The sequence below is a fragment of the Lactuca sativa genome, chromosome 9 (genome assembly GCF_002870075.4).
Source record: "Lactuca sativa cultivar Salinas chromosome 9, Lsat_Salinas_v11, whole genome shotgun sequence".
NCBI classification, from domain to species: Eukaryota; Viridiplantae; Streptophyta; class Magnoliopsida; order Asterales; family Asteraceae; genus Lactuca; species Lactuca sativa.
In genome coordinates, this window is record NC_056631.2 from 148,276,603 (window position 1) to 148,300,835 (window position 24,233).

At 36.9% G+C, this 24,233-nt stretch overlaps 1 protein-coding gene across 1 annotated transcript in view; it reads right to left on the reverse strand.

The window, feature by feature from the left end:
- LOC111918427 (coatomer subunit alpha-3-like) overlaps nucleotides 1–19,236 on the reverse strand; it is a 143,291-nt gene extending 124,055 nt beyond the window's left edge. Inside the window, exons 1-4 of the mRNA XM_052767806.1 lie at nucleotides 19,206–19,236; nucleotides 19,041–19,135; nucleotides 18,810–18,929; nucleotides 18,670–18,721 (exon numbers count right to left, since the gene is read on the reverse strand). Of these exons, the coding sequence (XP_052623766.1) occupies nucleotides 18,670–18,721; nucleotides 18,810–18,929; nucleotides 19,041–19,135; nucleotides 19,206–19,236 (298 nt within the window). The remainder of the gene's footprint in view (nucleotides 1–18,669; nucleotides 18,722–18,809; nucleotides 18,930–19,040; nucleotides 19,136–19,205) is intronic.
- Nucleotides 19,237–24,233: the final 4,997 nt, after the last annotated feature.

Below are 24,233 nucleotides of genomic sequence, written 5' to 3' on the forward strand. Positions count from 1 at the left end.
TACTATAATAAATTTTAAGTCACCCTTTACCTACCTTGTTAAGTCCAAGTTAGTGTGCTGGTTAACCACACACGCTCCACCAACGACTTAAACAAAGTGTAAAGTGTAATTTCATGGATTAGCACCTTATTCATATTTTTCCTAAAGTAACTAAGATTGGGAATTTAATAAAAACATTTAGTTACTTTATAATATTCATCATACTTTTAATGAGAATTTATAAGTCCTTGTCCTACCCGTTCGGCTAACGACCGTCCACCAGTCAAGCGAGTGGTGGGTGAGAGTGGACACCCGTTAAGTTGCCATTTTATAGGCAACAACCTTATACCCACCTTATAGACCGGCTTCGTGAATGAGGCGTACTAGCGGTAAGACGAATTTAATCTTATATATATATATATATATATATATATATATATATATATATATATATATATATATATATATATATATTATTATTAACTTATAATATTATAAGTATAAGGGTAGAATTTTAACTTTTAAAATTCTAAGGGTTGGAACTAAAGTTTTAGCATGACTTTACTTGTTCCAAAACTTGAGGGCAAGTTTTGTAAACTTTCAAAACTTTTCATTTCTTGTAACTTATGAGTTTATTAGAGTTTCAAAAATGAAGACTCTTCATTTTTCTAACTCTTGTGTTCTTTTAATGGTTTTAATTCAAGTGACTTTTGTTTTTCCATAACTTGAGGACAAGTTATGGACTCCATTAAAACACATTATGATCAAGAATTAAACTACCACATAGGTTACAAATAATTCCTATGATCATCTAAGCATCATAAGATCAAGAACATGAACATGAACACTTTCATGAATCAAAGTTACACTTAAAACTTTGTAACTTTGATAACTAGTTGTTGTAAATGGATTAGGAAAGACATTACTCCATCTAAAATCAGTTTTCAAGTACCAAAACAGTTTAGGGTAATGTTTCTAGTCCATTTCCAGCAACTAAAGTCGAAAATCTGCACTCTGTGGCTCCTACTCGCCGAGTGCATGAACCTACTCGGTGAGTAGGTTGAAGATATAAGTGAACTCGGCGAGTCTCCCCATGGACTCAGCGAGTTCATCAGGCAGACAACAAGCTTTTCGACTTTTTTCAACTTTTAAGCACAAATAACAAATAAACAAGCCTAGGCTCTAATACCACTGATGGGTTTTGAGCATTCTAACACTTCCTAAGTGTACATGCAACCCTAATAACCTTGGATCTATGTTTGTCTAATTATCATGCAAAGTTGAATTCCAAGGTTATATTCCTATCTGGCATACATGGGGAACAATTTTTAACTTGAATGAAAGATAGAATAACTTACCTTGTTGCTTATGTTCCTTGAAACCTTGTGAGCCTAGCACCCCAAGTGTGATGCCTCAAATGCTTCACACAACACCAAATGCTCTTGGAAAGACTTTTGAGAGAATACACACTTCTTGAAATCGGCCTAGCCCTCTTGTTTCATATGTAGCCGATTTTGGTGGAGAATGGGATTCTTATATAGTGTTGACACATCTAGGGTTACACCATATAAACCCTAATGTGTCATGACTCTTCATTTCCATGACCCATGGGTTTGTAACTCCCATGGAGCATCCATGGAGCATCCTATGGGTGGAACCCAACTTGATAATCCATGGAGCCTCTTAGCCCACTATACAAGATATGAATGATTTACATAATCAACCCATATACTTAATTAGTTATCTTTTGATCACTTAATTAATTCTAAATTAATTCTTGATCAAACTAATTAAATAATATTATTAATATATTAGAACTTATAATATATTAATAATCTCCAAGTGTTATTTCTCTCATTTAGTCTATCCAATTGCATGGTGCCATGCAACCCAAATGGACCATGTCGGGTCGGGTCAAGTACTGACCAGAAATAGTTATGGACTTAGACACCTTATCCAACACTCTCAACATACTCGATGATATAGATCAGGGCCTCGAGTCAGTACGCGGGGCGTACGTGAATTTACGCGGGGCCTACACGCTGTTTCCTCAAGAATCATATTAGGACTTAATCCGTTAAGTCCTTTGCATCAAAAGTTCCAAGGAACCTCAAATAAGGCTCTTAATGCATAAAGTCGGCACCTTTATACATTAGCATGACTCAAAGGGACCAATGAACAACTTAACCCAATAATACCCATCTAGAACATGCATGGATGGTTTCTAGCCTCAAAGATTATAAGTTTATGGGCTTATAACCTCTAAAATGCTAAGAGTGGAAAATCAAAGCTCCTGAAGTGGTGTCTACCCACTAGATCTTGCTCATGAGGCCAAAAAGGGACCAAAAACCTGCATATTCATAAATAACAACATCTAGTGATAAAGCTCAGAACCTGTTACCTTCTTTGAGCTGAATAGGTAGCAAGAAGTCTCGATCTACAAGTCCTATGTGACAACCCGAAATTTTCATTCGGTCAAACCCTAAAGTTAATCACTTCAAGTTATAAGTCAAGTTCATTTTTATTTGTTTTTAGCAAATTTAAAGTTCGTTTGATTATTTTAATAATTATTCTTTAAACGAACGTGTGAAAGAAAGTGTCGTCTCGAGTCTTGAAATTCCAAAGCCGCAAGTACCACGTAGTTAAGGAATTCCCGGCCAAACTTTTATGTTTGGGCCGAAAATTATTCCAAAACCGTAAACTCATGCCTTAAGCATGAGTTTACTCCCCAAATTACCTCATTTGTTACTTGCAACCTCAAGAGTAAACTCCAAACACTCTCAACTACCATCCCGATTTTCACCCGATTTCCCAAAAACGTAAGTACTTCTTGGCTTGATTTGTTGTTATATGATAACAACTAGTGATTATACATCTTTTCATCCATCCATTTTTGTGTTTTTATTAGATTTCCAAAACACCAAGAACACACACTAGTGTTCTTGGACTTTTAGCTCATTTCAAGCTTCCAACTAGTAAGTATTCCTACCCTAGTGTATTGTAAGGCTTGTTATACATCATTACATCAAGTAAATGTCCCAATAACACCAAGAACAAGGTGTTCACAGTTTTGGGAAGCTCCCAAAACCGTAAACACCAAGTAAGCTGGCAAAGGGTGCCTTAGGGTGCCTTAGTCCTTCACAATGCCTTGGGGACTTGTCTAGATCCTTCCTTGAAGTGTTTATCATATGAAAAGCACCTAAATCTCCCATTTATATTTGTTTATGGTTTGGGGATCTCCCACAACCGTAAACACCCCAAAGTGGGTATAAATGGCCCATACTCCTTCCTTTTGCCTAGAATCTAACCTAGGCTATTACCTTGAAGTGTTTAGGACTTGAAAACATCATAAAACCATGTTCCATAGGAGTTTATGACATCAAACTCATGGAGAAATGGTCCATGGGCCGTAAACTCCATTTAGGAGTGTATTGATGCCACAAAACACTTCCTAAGGCTTAAACATGAAGTAGGAATGCTTGGATTGGCTTAGAAGGCTTCAAACAACAAAAGTTAAAAAAGAGTGTGAGCTTACGGCCGTAAAATCAAGGGTTTACGACCGTAAAATCTTTTGGTTATGACCACAAAACCGTAAACTCCCTAATGGAGTTTTCCTTGAACCCCAAGCACACTAGCCTTTCCCTACAACACTTAGATGCAATCCTTGGGACTTATAACACTTGTATAAGGTGTTTAGCATGTCCTAGGGTGTCTTAACTTTGTTTATTAGTTGTTTAAACACTAATTAGATGCATATATGTGATATTATATGTTAACTAGGATCATAGAGTGTGTTCGAGACTTCACTTGACACTTAACAATCCTACATCTTTAGTTCATCCGTACCACTCACTACAAGTGAGTTCATACCCCTTAATTAACCTTTTAAATATTTTTAAACGTTTATAAATACTTTTAGGGGAGGGGGATACAAGTAAAGTTACAATAGTTATTATCTCAATCACATGTGATTAATAACTATCAACAAGTGAATCTCTTACTTTGAAATTGTTTTACTAAACTGTTTTACTTCAAACTGTCTTAAAAACTCTTTTACATATATAATGATTTTACGAAACTTCTTTTATACTTTTATATTGTCAATTGCATGTCTAGATATGTATAGTTATATAAGTAATGTTTGAAGGACTTAGGAAGGCTAACCCGCCTTATTTCCTTTTCCCCGTTGGGATGTGGCCTGGTAGGATATTGGGTATCCGTCCGAAGGTCGTTTAACTATTAGTTATATATCATGTGTACATATATAGTCATAAAGGTTCTTCCAGTCAATTCCATACCCTGGGTAGCAGGGGTATACTCCCATGTTCATACGTACAAGTTAAATTACTAGTAAACTACAATAGGCGTAGTTTAGGGTTTTACTAATACTAATACTAGAACGATGAATCATACAATGAGTCAGTTCATACATGAGTCATAGTACATAGTGATGAGAAACAAACATAACACATAGTGATGAGAAACAAACATAACACATAGTGATGAGAAACAAACATAACACATAGTGATGAGAAACAAACATAAGACATAGTGATGAGAAACAAACATAATACATAGTAATGAGAAACAAACATAATACATAGTGATGAGAAACAAACATACAGACTAGACAGAGGAAGAACACATACAGCTAGCACATACATTACTTATACATTACATTCAGTTATGTGAGCCATTAAGCGGGTCATGGCACTACCTGCCATGACCGTTTTTGTATCCAGAATCTCCTTAATTGGGGAGCGTATGAGTTTGCGTATAGATCTATACTGGATTGACTATCCTACACCTTGATGCTCGCTATAGTGGGAATTGTAAGTCTACGGGTGCCAAATGTCATTTCTTACGGCGTCTTACATCGTCGTTTTACTATTGAGTCGATAGCAGGGTATAGGCCGATCACATGGTACTTTAAATAACAATTGGTTTAAGGTAGTTAGTACAGTAGTAGTTACTTAATACAACACTACAGTACTATAATATTTTTCCCATTACATTCACTTCGTGAACATTCACACGATGCACAGTAATGTAAAAACTATATTTTTGGTTAATGATAGTCGGATTTGGGAAAATACACACTCTTACTAGAGACACACACAATTACTAGATGTCGTGGTAAAAAGGCTACTTTTATTAGGAAACATAGGGTTTTCTAGGAGTGTTCAAACAAATACAAACTTTACAAGACTTATACATTACATCTTACAAACATCTTACAAATGCTTTCATACAAACTCAGACACTAATATACTTATGATCTCACCGACTTTAAAGTTGATACTCGCTTTCAAAATAACTCGTATTCTCAGGTCACCAGTAGACAGGTACCGGTGCCAGGTTTTTGAGAAGATGGAGCTTGTTCAAGACTCCTCTTTTATTTTGATGTACTTTTTGGTGTCTATATAACTTGACAGAACACACTTGTATGAAATTATATTATTAATGCAATGGATGATGTTGTTGCTTGTTTACTACTTTGCATTGTTGTGATATTCTACATGACGTCCTCCACCCCCGAACGATTCCGTGTTCAGGTTTTGGGGTGTGACATCCTCCCTTAAACCACCACCTTGAATTGAGCTTCCACCTCTTGAAATGCACCAAAAACCACCCAAAATGCACCCACAAAGCTCACAACACTCTTGGATGAAGCTACAAATCGAAATTAGGGTTTAAGGCTCTGAGAATGAAAGAGAGGCATACCCCCTTGGACTCAAGGTGCTTTAAATAGTGAGCCAACCCTAAAAATTAGGGTTTTGGAGATCCTAGACGTACGTTGGGCGTACTCCCTGTATGTTGGGGATATGTCTCTCGCACCCATGTTTCACTTATCCAGCACTACGTTGGGGGTACCCCAGCTTATGCTGGGCGTACTTACTTGTTTTCCACCTTTGCATGCATGCTGACATGCAAGCTTTTCCCATCCAGGGACCAAAACTGCCAAAACCTTCAACCTAACATAACTCCCGCATTCTAGGTCCGTTTCCGACGAAACTTATATCCACAAAAAGGTGGAAAGAAGTCCTATGCTCCTAACCACACACCCAAGCCTTAAGAACTTCCGAATACGACCTAAAATGCAAGATATCCATTTACAGTCATACCCTTGGCTCTCGAAGACACAATTGGATATATGGTTCACTTGAATCATAGCAACAACATCCGAAATGGCTAAATCCTTCCTTTCCCAAAGCTCTAATCCCCATTACAGCTGATGATTGAGCCGCAGCCCGAATTAGTAAGGCAAATCTGAAAACGGGTGTTACACCATTCAAGAATGAAGTTTTCATATCCATTTGGTGAATCACAAGATTATGTATAGCTGCAAGAGCTAACATTAATCTGATAGTGGAAATTCTGGCAACAGGAGCATAAGTATCAAAAAAATCAATACCTTCCTTTTGCCTAAAGCCTTGGATAACCAATATGGCTTTTATACTTATCAATTGAGCCATCTAGCTTCATTTTTCTTTTTAAGATCCACTTACATCCTAATGCCTTGCAAGTAGGAGGTAAATCAAACTATAACTAAGTATTGTTATGCTTGATAGAATCAATCTCATCTTTAATTGCTTCTTTCTAGAAATGAACATCCCTAGAAGCCATATTTTCACTGAAAGTCTTTGGATCCTCCTCAATATTAGAACAATATTGATGTTGAGACACAGTCTCATCCCTTGTTCCTTCAACTAAATATTGTTAATCAGATCCAAAAGATTTAGCTTTTCTAGATCCAGGGCTTCTTCTAAGATCAAGCACAAAACTTGTACCACCAGAAACATCTTCAACTTGAGTTGTACTCTTGCTAAAAGATTGTTGAATCATGTCCCTTTGTCTCAGAATAGATGTAAATCTCTCTTCATCAAAGATAGCCTCTCGAGACTCTATAATAGTGTTCACAGACACATGGTCATTAGATTCTAAAACATAGAATCTATAATCTTTAGAATGCTCAACATATCAAATGAAGATACAATATATACCTCTTTCACCAAATGTTATCCGTTTGGGTTCAGTGAGCCTTACAACTTCTCTATAACCCCAACCTTTGAGTTAACTCACATTTGGTACCTTTTAACACCAAACGTAATAAGGAGTATTCTTATTCCTTTTGTTTGTAGTTATATTCAAAATATAACATGTTGTCAACATAACCTCACCTCATAAATCTTCACTCAAATCTAAATTGGACAACATGGAGTTAACCATTTCTTTCAAAGTCCTATTTTTCCTTTCAGCAATATAACATCCCAAAAGTGTAGGTAAAATTTTTCAGTACTAAAACAAATCCAAAACCATAAGTGTTTACAAAACATAGTTTCCACAAGGCATAAACATAGAGTATCCCAAAATCATAATCTCATTAAAATACAGGATGATGTGCACGCTCACGCCTCCACCTTGCCACGATTATCTGAAGTATCTGAAACAGTAAGCTGAAACTGTAAGCCCAAGCTTAGTGAGTACCCCCAAAGTACCACCACACAACAGATAACATATACAATCATGCATGTTGGGTCCAATCAGTCATCAGAATGGAATACCCTTGGGTCCACAACCTCCTGGTTGGATTATCCTGGCCCACAACCTCCTGATTGAATTACCCTACATACTACATACTTGGGTCCACAACCTCCCGGCTGGATTACCCTGACCCATATCCTCTCGACTAGAATACCTTGGACCACAACCTCCCGATTGGATTGCCCTACATACTACATACTGGGTAAACAACCTCCCTATTGGATTACTCTAGCCCACAACCTCCCGGTTGGATTGCCCTACATACTATATACTGGGTCCAAACCCTAAAAACTACTCTTTCAGTCTCTTCCACGTACACCTAGCGTACCAAGCGTACACCCAACGTACGTGATTGAGTTCCAATTTTCACTTACATGCCACATGTGACCAACTTTGCAAATAATTCTCATGATAAGGGTTGAAATACTAACATTTGGAATTTGAGTTGTTACAATTCTCCCCACTTGAATTAGACTTCGACTTTGAAGTCTGCTGTTGTACACTGATGGAAAATGCATGTTACAACAACAATACTCTAAGCAGGAAAACATTTAACAATTAAATGATTAGGGCACATGTAACCTAAAGGGATCTAAGTCTTTAACATAAAGGCAAAATACTATGAACTATCAAACTACATACCTTTTGATTTGTTATATTAAACAATCAGAAACCCTTCTTCAAAGCTTTTAGAAGCAAGCACCAGAAATCTCGCACCTTTGATGGTTCACACCCAACCCTAGCAACTAGGAGACTTGAGAGAGAGGAGAGGGATGACCGAATTTTAGGCTATCTCTATTGAATGAGTAGTGGTCGAGAATACAAGGCCAATGGTGCCTTTTATAATACAACTTGGAAAGCCTAAATACCCCTTAAATGAATAAAATAATATTAATTCAAAACGTTAATTATCCAACTGCCTATTTATCTGCAAGGAATATTCCAGATACCTGGAATACCATAGAAACTGTCCACCCCTCTCTAGGAAGGATCTAGAACCTCTCTTGTACTACTATTGAACAATTTCACTTTAACCCTTGCACTTTTAATTAATCCGGTTAATCACATAATTAATTCTATTTAATTTCTGATTAATTCTTAATTAAATATTACTATTTCTAATTAGTATATTATTTTCATAATACATTAATAAATTCATTTTTTTCTACTTATTATTCATATAATACATCAATAAATCATTCTCTCTCTCTAAAAGTCATCCTACTCAATTACTAGGTTTGAGAGCAACCTAAAAGGACTTTGCTAATAATTCAAGTATATGCTAGTTTGGTGATTGGTTTAGACATCTAATCCAATAGTATCCCACTTGAATAAGTTTATAACTTCAATTACCAGTAAAGCATCTAAATTAGACAGCAAAGAGTGCTTCCATAGAAAATGTCGAAATCTGAACTAAACAGATATTGGTCCTAAGATAAGTGATCCAATATTCCTCTGTTCTTCTAGATATCATACAGACATGAGATATGGATTGTAATCAATCTCATTGTACAAGTTTTTTTTCCCGATTTCTGATTTGTGATGACGACATAAGACTTCAGATTGAACACATCAACTGACTCTTGGCTAGGCCTAGCACTATAAGTCAACACCAAATCACTGAGGGGCCTAAAGATATCGCTTTCCCCATTAGGGCAAAAGGAACATAGAAACTTTGACTTATATTCTTATATCTTTTACTCACCAAATCATACATGACACTGCATTTTATAACATCATGTTACCGATGTGTTTTCGCAACACCAATGCACAACGGACTTGTAAATTACAACTCATATATCTCCGTTTCAAGAATATAATATATTATCATCTCATAATTAATCGTGATATAATCCATGAAGTAATTCCTTGAGCGTGGGTTTATCCAATACTTAAATCTCCATTTCTAAGTACTCATGAACGTTGTAGCAATACAATTGCTATGTCTAACTCCCTTAGACAATGTACAATCAAATTCATGACCGTCTTAATTTACTACTTATTTTCCCAAGTATGAGCGACTGTGAAATTAGAATAACTAAATTATTCGGGAAGTAAAACATGCTAAACGAAACAAAGAATAAATAATTGATAAGGCGGTAAACAAACTAATAAATAATCTCTATTATTTAATCACCAAAAGCAATTACATTTATTTTGTCACAAGTTTCAAACTAATCATCTAACTACTAAAACTAATATCATCTCTCAAACCAATGCCATTATGTGAGGATATGTAGGATTATCATGTAGAGTTTTGAGCATTCTAACACTCCTAAGGTGTTCATGCATCCTTAGAAACCTTGGATCTATGTTTGACTAAGATACATGCAAAATTGATTTCCAAGGTTCATAATCCTTTCTAGCATACATCAGGAACTTTTAAACATAAAAGTAAGCTAGAAAACATACCTTTTAGTAGTTTGGATTCCTTGAAAACCTTGTGAGCCTAGCACCCCAAGTGTGATGCCTCAAATGTCTCACACAACACCAAATGCTATTGGAATGACTTTTAGAGAAATGAAGAACACTTAGAAATCGGCTAGCCCTCTCCATTCTTTCTAGTGCCCGATTTTGGTGAACTTTATGTTGCTTATATAGTAAGTTACAATTAAGGTTACACCATGTAAACCATAATGTGAATTGACTCTTCATTTCCATGATCCATGGGTTTACACGTCCATGGAGCATCCTATGGGTCTTAGCCCAACTTGATAATCCATGGAGCAATTAGCCCACTATACAAGTATGGATGATTTACACAATCAACCCATATATTTAATTAGTCACCTTTTTTATCACTTAATTAATTCTTGATCATTACTAATTAAATAATACTATTAATATATTAGAATTTATAATATATTAATAAACCTTAAGTTTATTTCTCTCATTTTAGTCTATCCAAATGCATGATGTCATGCAACCCAAATAGACCATGCCAAACCGGGTCAAGTACATACTAGAAATAGTTATGGACTTAGACACTTTATCCAACAGTCTCCCACTTGGATAAGTCTAATAACTATAACTGCAAGTATGACTTCAGGAACCGATCAACAATCGTAGCTCTTTCAAGGTCTCTCGGAACTGAGATGATGATGATATGCCATTTGAGATAAGTGATCATATAATCATCTATTCTAGATATCGGCTGGACAAATACATGGAACAATGTCTTACTTATTATCCAACAGTTTGTTTCTTAATTTCTGATTTGTTTGACAAAGAACTTAATTGAACACATCAATTTAGTTCTGACTCGGCCCGATACATAGGTCAAAACAAAATCATCAAGGGGCCCAGATATCACTTCTAATCCAAGAAGGAACAGATAAACTTCGACTAATATGCTTGCTCCACTATTTGTTGAATCACACACAAAAGCACGTTTTATAACATTGAGTTACCAATGCATTTTCGTACAATCAATGCATAACCAACTCATAGGCAACAAGTCATATCTCAAGGTTTGAAGACTTATATGATATTACCATCTCACGATCACTCGAGATAAATTCCATGAAGTGATACCAGTGAGCGTTGGTTGAGTCCAATACTCAGAACTTATGAGCACTCATGAGTGTTGTAGCTATTTCCAACATCTTAGACCTCTAGAAGCCAACCCATGATAGTCTTAATTCATACCTACTTCCAAAATGTGACCGACTATGCAGAATTTGAATAATATGTAATACATAACATAAATTTTCTGGAAGTCAAAACATGCAAAAGAAGTAATAGTAAACGATTGACAAAAGATAGCAACACTTTACTCATAAATAAACACAACTTTTATTCATCATCAAATGTCAATTAAACTTTACAAATTTCAGATCTATCTAACTACTAAAACTAATATCATCCTTCAGCTCTATGCGCCTCGCATGCTAGAGATGCTTAACCCTACCCAGTCCCTTCGTGAGGGGATCTGTTGGGTTCTCATCCGATGATACCCTCTTTGCCACGAGGAGTCTGTCTTCTATTCGATGTTTGATGAAATGGTATTTTCTGTCGACGTGTCTGGATCACCCATGATCCCTTGGTTCTTTTGCTAAGGCAACTGCACTTTCACTATCACACAAAATTTCCATAGGCTCCTTTAGAGCTGGTACAACTCCAAGGTCTCCAATGAAGTTCTTCAACCATATTGCCTCCTTTGCTGCCTCGCTTGCTGCTATATACTCTGATTCTCAACTTGCATCAGCCACTGTCTCCTGCTTGGAACTTTTCCAAGTAATTGCTCCTCCGTTTAAGGTAAAGACCCAGCCTGACTGAGAGCAGAAATTATCCCTATCAGTTTGGAAGCTAGCATCACTATACCCTACAACTCTCAAGTCATCACACACACCGAGGGTAAGGACCCAGTCCTTAGTCCTCCACAGGTACTTGAGGATATTATTTACCGCAGTCCAGTGAGCCTCGCCAGGATTCCCCTGATATCTACTAACCATGCTCAAAGCAAATGCTACATCAGGACGAGTACAAGTCATAGCATACATGATCGAGCCTATAGCGGAAGCATAAGGTACTCGACTCATTTATGCTATCTCAGCCACGATACTTGGGCTCTGATTCTTACTCAATCTGGCGTTACTATGGATGGGTAACTCTCCTTTCTTGGAATCTTGCATGCTGAACCTCTTTAGCACCTTATCCAAGTAGGTACTCTGACTAAGACCAATTAGTCTTTTACTCCGGTTTCTCAGAATCCTTATCCCTAGAATATAGGCAACTTCTCCTAGGTCTTTCATAGCGAAATACTTCCCAAGCCAGGACTTAACTTCCTGTAGAGTTGGGATGCCATTTCCAATGAGTAGTATGTCATCAACATACACTACCAAAAAGCTAACTGTACTTCCACTAGCCTTGACATATACACAAGATTCAACTTCACTCCTGGAAAAGCCAAAATCTTTGAATTTCTCATCGAAACAAAGATTCCATCTACGAGGTGCTTGTTTCAATCCATAGATGGATTTCTCAAGCTTACACACTCTATTAGGGTATTCTATACCGAAAAAACCCTCTAACTGACACATGTAAACATCTTCAACCAAACTTCCATTAAAGAAGGCGCTTTTGACATCCATTTGTCATATTTCATAATCATGAAATGTAGCAATGGCTAACAGGACCCTAATGGACTTAATCTTTGCTACTAGTGAAAAGGTCTCATCATAATCAACTCCCGGAGTTTGAGAAAAGCCCTTTACAACCAGTCGCACCTTATACGTGTGTATTTTACCATCCATGTCGGTATTCTTCTTGAAGATCCATTTGCACCCAACTGTCTTACGACTTGGTACATTGTCAACCAAGTTCCAAACTTGATTGTCATACATGGACTGTATCTCGCTGTCTGTTGCCTCTTTCCATTTAGCAGACTCGGGGCCTGCCATGGCTTCCGCATAGCTGTTAGGTTCATCCATACTTACCAGTGTCCCATCACTGATAATTTTCTCACCTTCCACAGTAATATGGAAACCATAGTAGTGCTCAGGTGCATTCCTAACCCTTGTGGAACACCTCAGAGGTACAGAATCGTCAATTGGATCAACAGGAGTTTCCTCCTCAGGTTGACTGCTAGGGTTTGAATTTCCTTCACCACTTGACTCTTGAATTTCTTCGAGGTCAATTTGCCTCCGACTGTTTCCTTGGCTTATGAACTCTCTCTCTCTCTCTCTCTCTCTCTCTCAAGACACCCCTCCTTGCTATAAAGACCACATTCTCGCTAGGTCTGTAGAAGATGTAACCAAAGGATTTCTGTGGGTAGCCGATGAATATACACCTCTCACTTCGAAATTCGAGCTTATCGTGAGTCTCACGCCTCACAACCCCAAATCTTGATGTGGTCTACATTAGGAACTTTTCCAGTCCACATCTCATGAGGAGTTTAGGTAACTTTCTTTGTAAGGAGTAGATTAAGGATATGGGTGGCAGTCTCTAAGGCATACCCCCAGAATGAGATTGGTAGCGAATCTCGACTCATCATGGAACAAACCATATCCAATAAGGTTCGATTTCGCCTCTCAGCCACACCATTCAATTGTGGTGTCGATTGTGAGACAATCCCACATTCCATAAGATAGTCGAGGAACTCTGTACTAGGATACTCACCACCACGATCAGAACGAAGCATCCTAATGTTCCTGCCCAATTGATTCTCGACTTCTTGTTTAAACTCTTTAAACCTTTGAAAAGTCTTTGACTTATGCTTGATTAAGTATACATAACCATATCTACTATAATCATCTATACAAGTCACATAATAACGATTAGCATCCTTTGTGGCAGTTTTGAAGGGTCCACACACATCTGTGTTCACTAGATCCAACAAACCTTCGCCCCTTGCACAAGAACCAGTAAAGGGTGACTTTGTCATTTTTCCAAGTAAGCATGATTCACAACTATCATCTGACTTTAGGTCAAATGACGCCAAGACTCCATCCTTTTGGACTTGGCCTATGGGTTTCTTGCTTACATCTCCAAGATGACAATGCCATAATGATGCTTTATCCAAGTTATTATTAGAAGAAGAATCAATACACAACACATTATTTCCTAGTTTATCTACAACAAACACAACATCATACACATCATCACAAGGTAATGCTATAAAATAAATAACATTATTAAAGAAAACATTTATTCCACCAACTTCATTATCAAAAGAAAAGGTAAACCCTTGTTTGTACAAAGCATGAAAGGAAATAATATTTCTTGCCGTTTCAGGCGAGTAACAACATTTATTCAAATCTAATGTGAACCCACTACTTAACAACAAAGAATAAACTCCAATCTTGGTGACAGGTGAAGCTTTCCTATTCCCCATGATCAAGTTTATCTTTCCATGCTCCACATTCTCACTTCTTCTTAGTCCCTACAAATTAGAACATATGTGAATTCCACATCCTGTATCAAGGACCCAAGATTTAGAATAGGGTGAGTTATTAGACAATATTGTGTAAATACTTGCATGGGTGGGTTTCACTTTCCAATCCTTAATATCTTGCTGGTACTTTGGGCAATTCCACTTCCAATGCAACTTTTCATGGCAATAGAAGCATTCAGCCTCTTTTAGGTCAGAAGAAGGAGTGACGAAACCTTTCTTGGTTCCACTTAAAGAGGAACCACCAAGGGTCTTACCCTTGGTACCCTTTGAAGGGATCTTCTTCTTTTCCCCTCTACTTTTCCCGATTGCTAGGACAGGGGCGGAGGTTGGAGTAGGAGTAGGACTGGTAACAACTGACTTACCTATAAGACCTGTTTTAGCGGTCTTTAGGAGTCCTTGAAGCTTGCTGAGGTTAACTTCCTCTTTGTTCATATGGTATGTCATGTGGAATTGATCATAACACGATGGTAAGGAGAGCAAAATGATATCTATTGCTAACTCCTCAGGGAAGTTCACATTTAGCTTCAGCAAACGGTCCACATACCTTTGCATTTTATGCATGTGGCACGTGATGGTTTCACCATCCTTCATTCAGGTTGTTATCATAGAGGAGATGATTTCATATCGCTTTTGATAAGCACTCTGATGGTAGCGGTCCATCAAATCTTGGTGCATCTCAAAAGGATAGTAGTCCTCATAGGACTTTTGGAGCTTGGCTGTCATAGTGGCCAACATGATGCATGCCACTTTGGTAGCATCTCTTTCATGTGCTTCATATTTAGCGACCTCCTCAGGAGAAGCAGTCGGCTCGGGTACCTTTAGCTCCTTCCCGAGGACATATTCCTTGTCCTCATACCGAGTGACCATCCTAATGTTCTTGATCCAGTCGATAAAGTTGGATGCATCAAAGATGACTCTCCTACAAAGGTTCCTGAGAGAGAAGGAGTCGGTAGGGTTTGAGCTAGATGCAGCATTGTTGGTTGACATCTGAAAGAGAAGAGAACAAGTTTAGATTAGATATCACTACTAGAAAACAGCCCTTTAACGATGCGCAAACAATGACACGCGCTGATAGAGGACAGGCATTTGTGCGTGCCCTAAAAATTAATGTTAGTTTTCGAAAATTTGAAGGATAGAGGACACGCGTTTATTCGTGCCCTAAAATTAGTGTCCAAAAAAAAATTAAAAACACGGAAGGCACCTATCATAAAAAAGTGTGTCGTCTAAAACTGTCGCTTTATAATTTTTTTTCACGGACGCGCGTTCTTCAATTTTTTTAATTGCCAAGTGGGGGGAATGAAATCCCAAAAAAATTGAAAACCCCGCCCTCATACTCTCCTCCTTCTTCTTCGTATTTTGTAAAATCATCTTCCAAAGAAACCCTAAAAGGATTGTGTGGCTGTCGATCTTTCTCCCTGTTTTGAGCTCTGCAGCCATACGGAGGTCAACATTCTTTTCTCCACAAATTTCTGCCCTTGGGTCATCTTTATTTCCCTAATAGCGTGCCCTAAGAATTATAACTATTACTATGGTTTTCAGCCATTCGATGCTTCGTCTCTCCCCCATTCTCCTACACTCCTCCATCTTCTCCGAAGGTTTGCCTTCATGATTCTCTCACCCCACATTCAAGCGATTCTCTCCAAAAAATACTAGGTAAAACTTAATTTCATGATCTTGTGAACAAGAAAGTCAAGTCGTCGCCATCTTCTTCTTCTTCTATACCATAGATATCGTTCATAGTCTCTCTCCTAAAACTGATCGACAGCCTCAAATACCTTAGTCTATGCCAGCTATTCATCCAAATCGCTAGCAAGTGGGTATTCTCTTTCTCTCTCAAATTATCAGTAAATCGATTTATTGTCATCACCTCCGTATACGCGCTGGCTTCCCTTTGTTCCCAATAATCTCTCCAGTCAAATCAGGTACCTATCTCTCTGCTTTCTGAATTCTCCTAGATTGGAAATTCATTGATACTTCGATAGCTTTTAAACAAACAAAACTCAGTTTTTCTCTCAATAATCCCTTGGATTTTTCATTGGTGCTCCCCTTACTGGCTTCGATAACCTCTCTAATTTGTGAGATTTGTTTTTACTTTCTCTCCCCCCTCCCTCTAAGAAGCAAACGCAGCCTCGTCGCCTTCAATCACCCAACGATTGGATTCATATATGACAACGATTTTATGTGTATGAGTTGTAGCAGCGAGCTATATGGCAACTGTAGAGTCTCTCTTGCTTGGATCTGGAACAAGTCACCCTCCATCCTCTGCCTTCAACCCAAAGGCAAAGGCAGCTGCTGCCTTCCCTGAAACTGCTCCTGGCTTAAACCAAGGGCAATCATGTCTTTTGCACAAGATCTGGAACAAGTCACCCTTTTCATCCTCATCATTGAAGTTGAATTGATGAAGTATTTTATGAATCAGATGAAACTTAAATCATTTCATGCTACCACTTTTTAACTAATTGCTTCAAATCCTTTTATTTTTTCAGATATTGTGAGGGTTTCAAGTATGCTGCCAAATCAAGGGTTTAATGAGCTTGATAGACTGCGCCATGAAGTCCAAGTCCCATGGCATCTTCAAATGTTATGTCAAAAATGTTCTTGGGAGTAGGATTAGTGGCTAGAATGGTCTTCCACCAAAGGTACTTGTGTATTTTAATTTAGTCTTTTTCTTATTATGTCTTATTAATCAATAATACTTTGTTTTAAGAGAGAAATACAAGTTCATGGTATATGTGTATGATCATGTAAGCCTTAATTGCATCTATTGCTGATGTGGCTCCTTCTTTTGTTTAATTCATGGTTCAGTAGGTTCCTATCATTTCATCTCACTGTCTGTAATCGCATCCTTTGTTGATGTGGCTCCTTCTTTGTGCTTAGTTGCTGTTATCAGAAGTTGCCACCTCATTCTTAACTACTGTGTTACCTTGTTATTCATGGTTGTTGTCTCTGCATGTTGTCCATTGATGTTGAGTTGTTGACAGAAAAATCTCACAATGTCATTCTGACCTAACACTTATTGTATCTAAATTCAAGTTAAGTGCTATTATCAGAAGCCGTCATCCATGAATCCACTCCTCAAGTTTCTTCTTCCAAATGTTTGTGACCTTTTGGCTGTGGCTGCTTTTGTTATTCATCGTTGTTGATTCCCCATGTTGGCCATTTGATCTTAACAACTTAATCTCATATTATCTCTTCTTAGAAATATGGTTCAGGGATAAAATTTGGAATTTAGACACATACGACCTAACCCTTTTTAACAGATTATAGCTATTTGTCAGTTGTTGAATCATATATGACCTTTCATTTGTGATGTGAAGGCAAAGATTCAGAAAAAAGAGGGGATTCCATGGCATCAACAAATTTTGATCATTGATGGAAAGATCCTCGAGGATGGTAAGACTTTAGCAGATCATCACATCCGAATTGGATCTAGATTGGAGTTGGTTGTGAGTTTGGTAGGACCATAAAGTTGTTGTGTACGATCACCCTATCATGTCCCAAGCCGATGTCTCCTACAGGTATCTACATCGATCATGATTCGAATCTTATTCGATAACTTCTCATTTCAATTGTTCTACACAAATACCTGTGTCGATTGACTTGATTTTCATTTGATCACACATAATTGACTGATCTTTGTGTGTCCGTATTAGTTTACACCAGAGTTTCTTAGGTTTTGTTCATTCATTTCTGTATCTGATTTGGCCAAGTTTATTTTAGGTAAAATCGTGTTATTCAAAAGTGTATTCTTGTCATTTTGTTATTCTCTTCCGGCTTTTACTAATCTGGAACACACAACTAGGATGATTCAAAATCAATCAGTAACTTCAAATTACTTTCATTTATATTACACACTATTAACTTCAGCTCTGTATTTTCCTAAATTCCTATTTATTGACTGAAAATTTAGCTGATTGTCAGTTGTTGAATCATATATGCAAGTTTTTGTTAAGACTTTGACAGGGAAGACAATAAAGTTGGAGGTGGAGATCTCAAAGAACATTGATACTGTGAAGTCAAAGATTCAGGACATAGAGGGGATTCCACTGCATCAACAAATGTCTTCTGCCTATTCTTTCCTCTAAATGGTGTACCACCATACAACATCTCATATAATAAAATACATGAAATAAAAAAAAGAATATAATAAAAAATTAGTTAAAGTATTTAAATGGGTAAAAGAAGGTAATTCAAATAAATGGTGTATATTTTAAAGAAAAATTTTAATTCATGAAAATTAATAAGCTTACCCACTGCCCACCAATCAATAGCACTGGAGTGGCCAGCTCCTGTTATGACTTCCTGAAATATCATCATAATTTCAAAGGGTAAAATAAAGAGACCATAAATAAGTGAAATTACGTAAATGCCCTTTGAGTACTTTTCATACCGGAGAAATGTATTCTTCAGTCCCAACAAATGAATTTGATTGTGTAGAAGGTTCTGCAAAAAATGTTGGTGGTGGTTGGCTTCTAGATTTTCTTCTTTTAAGTTTAGGATGTTTTATAACCTACAAAATTAAAATTAACATACGACAAAAATAAATAAATAAATAAATCCAGAATCTTGTAAGAATATAAGTCATTTTTTTTAAATAGAAAAGGACATACTTGGGATTTACACTGAGTTCTGAATGATAAATCAAAGTCACTCTATAAACATGTCCATCTATTTGAAGTAATATATTCTCTAGTTTCAAGTCCCTATAGATGATCCCTGAATAAAAAAAACCAGAAATTGAATGAAAGATGTAAGGGGTAAAATGGGGTAAAATGTTGGAAAGAGCCTGAAAGATGATGTGACTTTGAAGGTAACATGCGGATTTTTGTTAAGATTTTAACATTGAAAACCATCAGCCTGGAAGTGGAAAGCTCGAACAGTATTTGTTATGTGATGGAAATGATTGAGGACAAAGAGGGAATTCCAGTTAATCAGGTATATAGTTAGTTTTAAAAGACTGATTTACTCTAGCATTTTAATAGTTTTAAGTTATTTTTTTTTATTTTAATCTGCACAGATTGTTGAACTTGGTGATCATCCGTATTTTGTGGGCGTCCAGTTTCATCCCGAGTTCAAATCTCAGCTGGGAAAACCTTCTGCACTTTTCTTAGGTACCACCAACAAAACTATCTATCAACACTTTGACTTTTCAATGTAAGGGTAAGATAGTCATTTAGTCTTTTGACGATTTATATTTTATTGTGCAGGTGTTTCAAACCAAGTTTGCTAAGATAAGCGTGGGTATGAATTTCTCAGTCCTTTCACCTAATTGCTCTCCTCCCAACATATTAAAATTGATGAATGTTTTGATTTTTCTGGCACTAACACTTGGATGACGCTTAATTTGACTTGCTGTTGGAGAGGGTAGTGGAGTGGGTTTGTTGAGTGCTTGTGTGTTTGATGGATGAATTGGTCCTTTCACCTAATTGCCCTACAGCCTCTCATGCAAAGTTCCTGCATTCAGGTTATTCTTTTAGAAAGGAAATTGTCAAAGGAGATTGTCAAAGGAGAATTTAGACATGGGTTTCTTTTAATGTTGTACATGTTTTGTTTTCTTTAATAAATATTATGCAATATTAGCAATGTGTTACATTTACTTACTATTGGAATGATTATTTGTATTTAACATACTAGTGCAATGAATTATCTTTATTGTTTATGGTATTTTATTTTTTATTATGAGACTTTTAACGTGTTATTTAATTTGAAAATTAGTAAATCTATCAAAAATATATAATTTTAAAAACATTTAAAATTATGACACGCATAGATGTGTGTCATCTTCATTTATGACATGACCTTTCTTGACAGGGGCTTTCTTGATACGCATTGCGTGTCATTAACACGCGCGTCGTAAAGTTACGACACGCGAATGCATGTCGTCTTCCTTTATGACAGGGCCTTCCTTGATACGCACTGCGTGTCGTAAACGCACGTCGTAATTGCGCGTCATAAATGAGCGTCGTAAATGTGCCTCGTCTATAGATGACGCGCGGAAGCGCGTCGTCTCTCTTTATGACAGGGCCTTCCTTGACGCGCATTTGCACGTCGTCTGAGCCTTTTATGACGCGCAATGAGCGTCGTAAAAGGCTGTTTTTCTAGTAGTGTATAAAGATAGTCCTTAATAAAACGCCAAAATGTAATATTAAGGCTAGGATCCAATCGCAATATATTATAACTTAGAAGAGGGATGCCGTAATCTAATCTATAACATATTTGAAAGGTAGGCGAATGAGGATTCACCAATTTTCAGCATGAAAAACGAAATATAAATTATTAGGTTTTTAATTGGTTTTTAGAAACTCCTAGATTCTTTTGAGATTCATTGAACTTTTCAATGGCATGTTTCAATATCGAGTGTGCCCTTCATGTTTTGTGACTGGGATACCGAGGATCACGAAACAAGGTCTGAAGTAACCATGCAAATTACTTGGTACCCTTAATGTTTTTCACTCAATCTATGTGCCGGTTAGCTATACGCGCTCCACCGACCTATGAAAAACCTTAAGTCACCCTTTGCCTACCTTGTTAACTCCAAGTTAGTGTGTTGTTTAACCACACACACTCCACTAACGACTCAATCAAATTGCAAAGTGTAATTTCATGGGTTAGCACCTGATTCACATTTTCCTAAAGTAACTAAGATTGGGAATTTATAAAAAAACATTTAGTTACTTTATAATAATCATTATAATTTTAATGAGAATTTTTTAAGTCATTATCCTACCCGTTTAGCAAACGACCCTCCACCGATCAAGGAAGTGGTGGGTGAGAGTGGACACCCATTAAGCTGCCATTTTATAGGTAACAACCTTATACCCCCCTTATAGACCAGTTTCGTGAATAAGGTCTACTAACGGTAAATCGACTTGTTCTTATATATATATATATATATATATATATATATATATATATATATAATTTTAAGGGTTGGAACTAAAGTTTAGTAGATGACTTTACATGTTCCAAAACTTGAGGGCTAGTTTTGTAACTTTACAAAACTTTTCAATTCATAACTTATGAGTTATTGTTTATTAAAAATGAAGACTCTTCATTTTTTGTAACTTATGTGTTCTTTTAATGTATTTATTACAAAGTGACTCTTGGTTATCCATAACTTGAGGACAAGTTATGGACTCCATTAAAACACATCATGATCATAAATTAACTACCAATCAATAGCACATAATTCTTATGATCTTGCAAGAACTCATAAGAACATGAATATTCATATCAAAATTTCAAGAACATATGAAGTCATATAAGCATGGAATTTTGATATTAGCCATTGAAAATGGATTAGAACAACAATTACACCATCTAAAATAAGTTTTAAAACACCAAAACAGTTTAGGGTAATATTTCTAGTACATTTCCAGCAGCAAAAATCAAAAATTTTCACTCTGCCTGGCCAACTCATCGAGTGCAAGAACTGACTCGCCGAGTTGGTTGAAGATACTCTTGGACTCGTCGAGTCCCCCCATGGACTCGGCGATCCCCCTATGCAGACAGTAAGAATTTTGACTTTTTCAGCTATTTTGCATCAAGTATCAAACAAACAAGCCTAGGCTCTGATACCACTGTAGGGTTTTGAGTATTCTAACACTCCTAAGGTGATCATGCAACCCTAACACTCCTAAGGTTTCGACTTTTTCATATATTTTGCATCAAGTATCAAACAAACAAGACTAGGCTCTGAAACCACTGTAGGGTTTTGAGCATTCTAACACTCCTAAGGTGATCATGCAACCCTAGAAACCTTGGATCTATGTTTGACTAAGATACATGCAAAATTGATTTCCAGGGTTCATAATCCAATCTAGCATACATGGGGAACTTTTAAACATAAAAGTAAGCTAGAAAACATACCTTGTAGTAGTTTGGATGTCTTGAAAACCTTGTGAGCCTCATATGTCTCACACGACACCAAATGCCATTGGAATGACTTTGAGAGAAATGAAGAACACTTAGAAATCGGCTAGCCCTCTCTATTCTTTTTAGTGCCCGATTTTGGTGAACTTTATGTTTCTTATATAGTGTGTTACAATTAGGGTTACACCATGTAAACCCTAATGTGACATGAATCTTCATTTCCATGATCCATGGCTTTACACCTCCATGGAGCATCCATGAAGCATCCTATGGGTCTTAGCCTAACTTGATAATCCATGGAGCAATTGGTCCAATATACAAGTATGGATGATTTACACAATCAACCCATATATTTAATTAGTCACCTTTTTGATCACTTAAGTAATTCCAAATTAATTCTTGATCAATACTAATTAAATAATACTATTAATATATTAGAACTTATAATATATTAATAAACCTTAAGTGTTATTTCTCTCATTTTAGTCTATCCAAATGGATGATGCCATGCAACCCAAATGGACCATGCCAAACCGGGTCAAGTACATACCAGTATGGACTTAGACACCTTATCCAACATATCATCTGACAAAAATCTCTTTACTATAAGATGAACTTCATCAAATCTATGTTTGATATAATGGTACTTTCTGTCGTTATGTCTTGACTTGTCATGGTCTCTCGATTATTTAGACAAAGCAACCGCTTCTTCATTATGACAGAAAAGTACCATTGGTTCCTGAATGATTGGAACTACTCCAACATCTCTGATGAAGTTTGTCAACCAAACTGCTTCCTTTGATGCTTCACTTGCTGCTATGTACTCTGATTCGCAAGTAGAATCAGCCATTGTATCTTGCTTAGAACTTTTTCAAGTAACTGCTCCACCATTTAACGTGAACAATCATCCAGACTGAGAGCGAATGTTGTCTTTGTCTGTTTGAAACCTGGCATCACTATACCAATTCACTCTCAACGTATCTGTACGACTAGAATCATGTCCTTTGTCATTCGAAATACTTGAGAATGTTCTTCATTGTTCTCCAATCAGCTCTTTCAGGATTTCCGTGATAGCGACTGACCATGCTCAAAGCAAAGGGCACATCAGGGCGAGTAGATGTCATAGCATACATGATCGAGTCTACAGCTGAAGCATAAGGGACTTGACTCATATAAGCTATATCTTTATCCATACTTTGTCTTTGAGTCTTACTCAAGTTGGCATTGCTTTGAATATGTAGCTATCCTTTCTTGGAATTTTGCATACTAAACTATTTTAGGACCTTGTCCAAGGATGTACTTTGACCAAGTCCAATTAGTCTTTTCTTTCTATCTCTAAAAATTCTTCTCCTAAGAATATAGGCAGCCCCTCCTAGATCCTTCATAGAAAAACACCTTCCAAGCCAAGATTTAACTTCTTGCAAGTTTGGAACATCGTTTCCTATAAGTAGTATACAATACTAGAAAAGTTACTATGCTCCCACTAGCTTTCACATACACATATGACTCATCCACGCTTCTAAAGAAACCAAATTCTTTGACTTTCTCATGCAAGCAAAGATTCTAGGTACGAGCTTGTTTCAATCCATAGGTGGATTTCTCAAGCTTGCACACTCTATTGGGAAACTTTGCATCAACAAAACCCTCTCCATGACTCATGTAAACATCTTCAACCAACTTCCCATTAACGAAAGAGGTTTTAACATCCATATGCCAAATTTCATAATCATAAAAGGCAGCAATGGGGAGCATTATCCTAAAAGATATTATCTTAGCCACTAGTGAGAAGGTCTCATCATAGTCAATCCCTAGGGTTTGAGTAAATCCCGTTGCAATTAGTCTTGCCTTGAATGTGTGGACATTTCCATCCATGTTGGTCTTCTTCTTGAAGATCCATTTGCGAACAACTATTTTTCGACCAAGTACTTAATCAACCAAATTC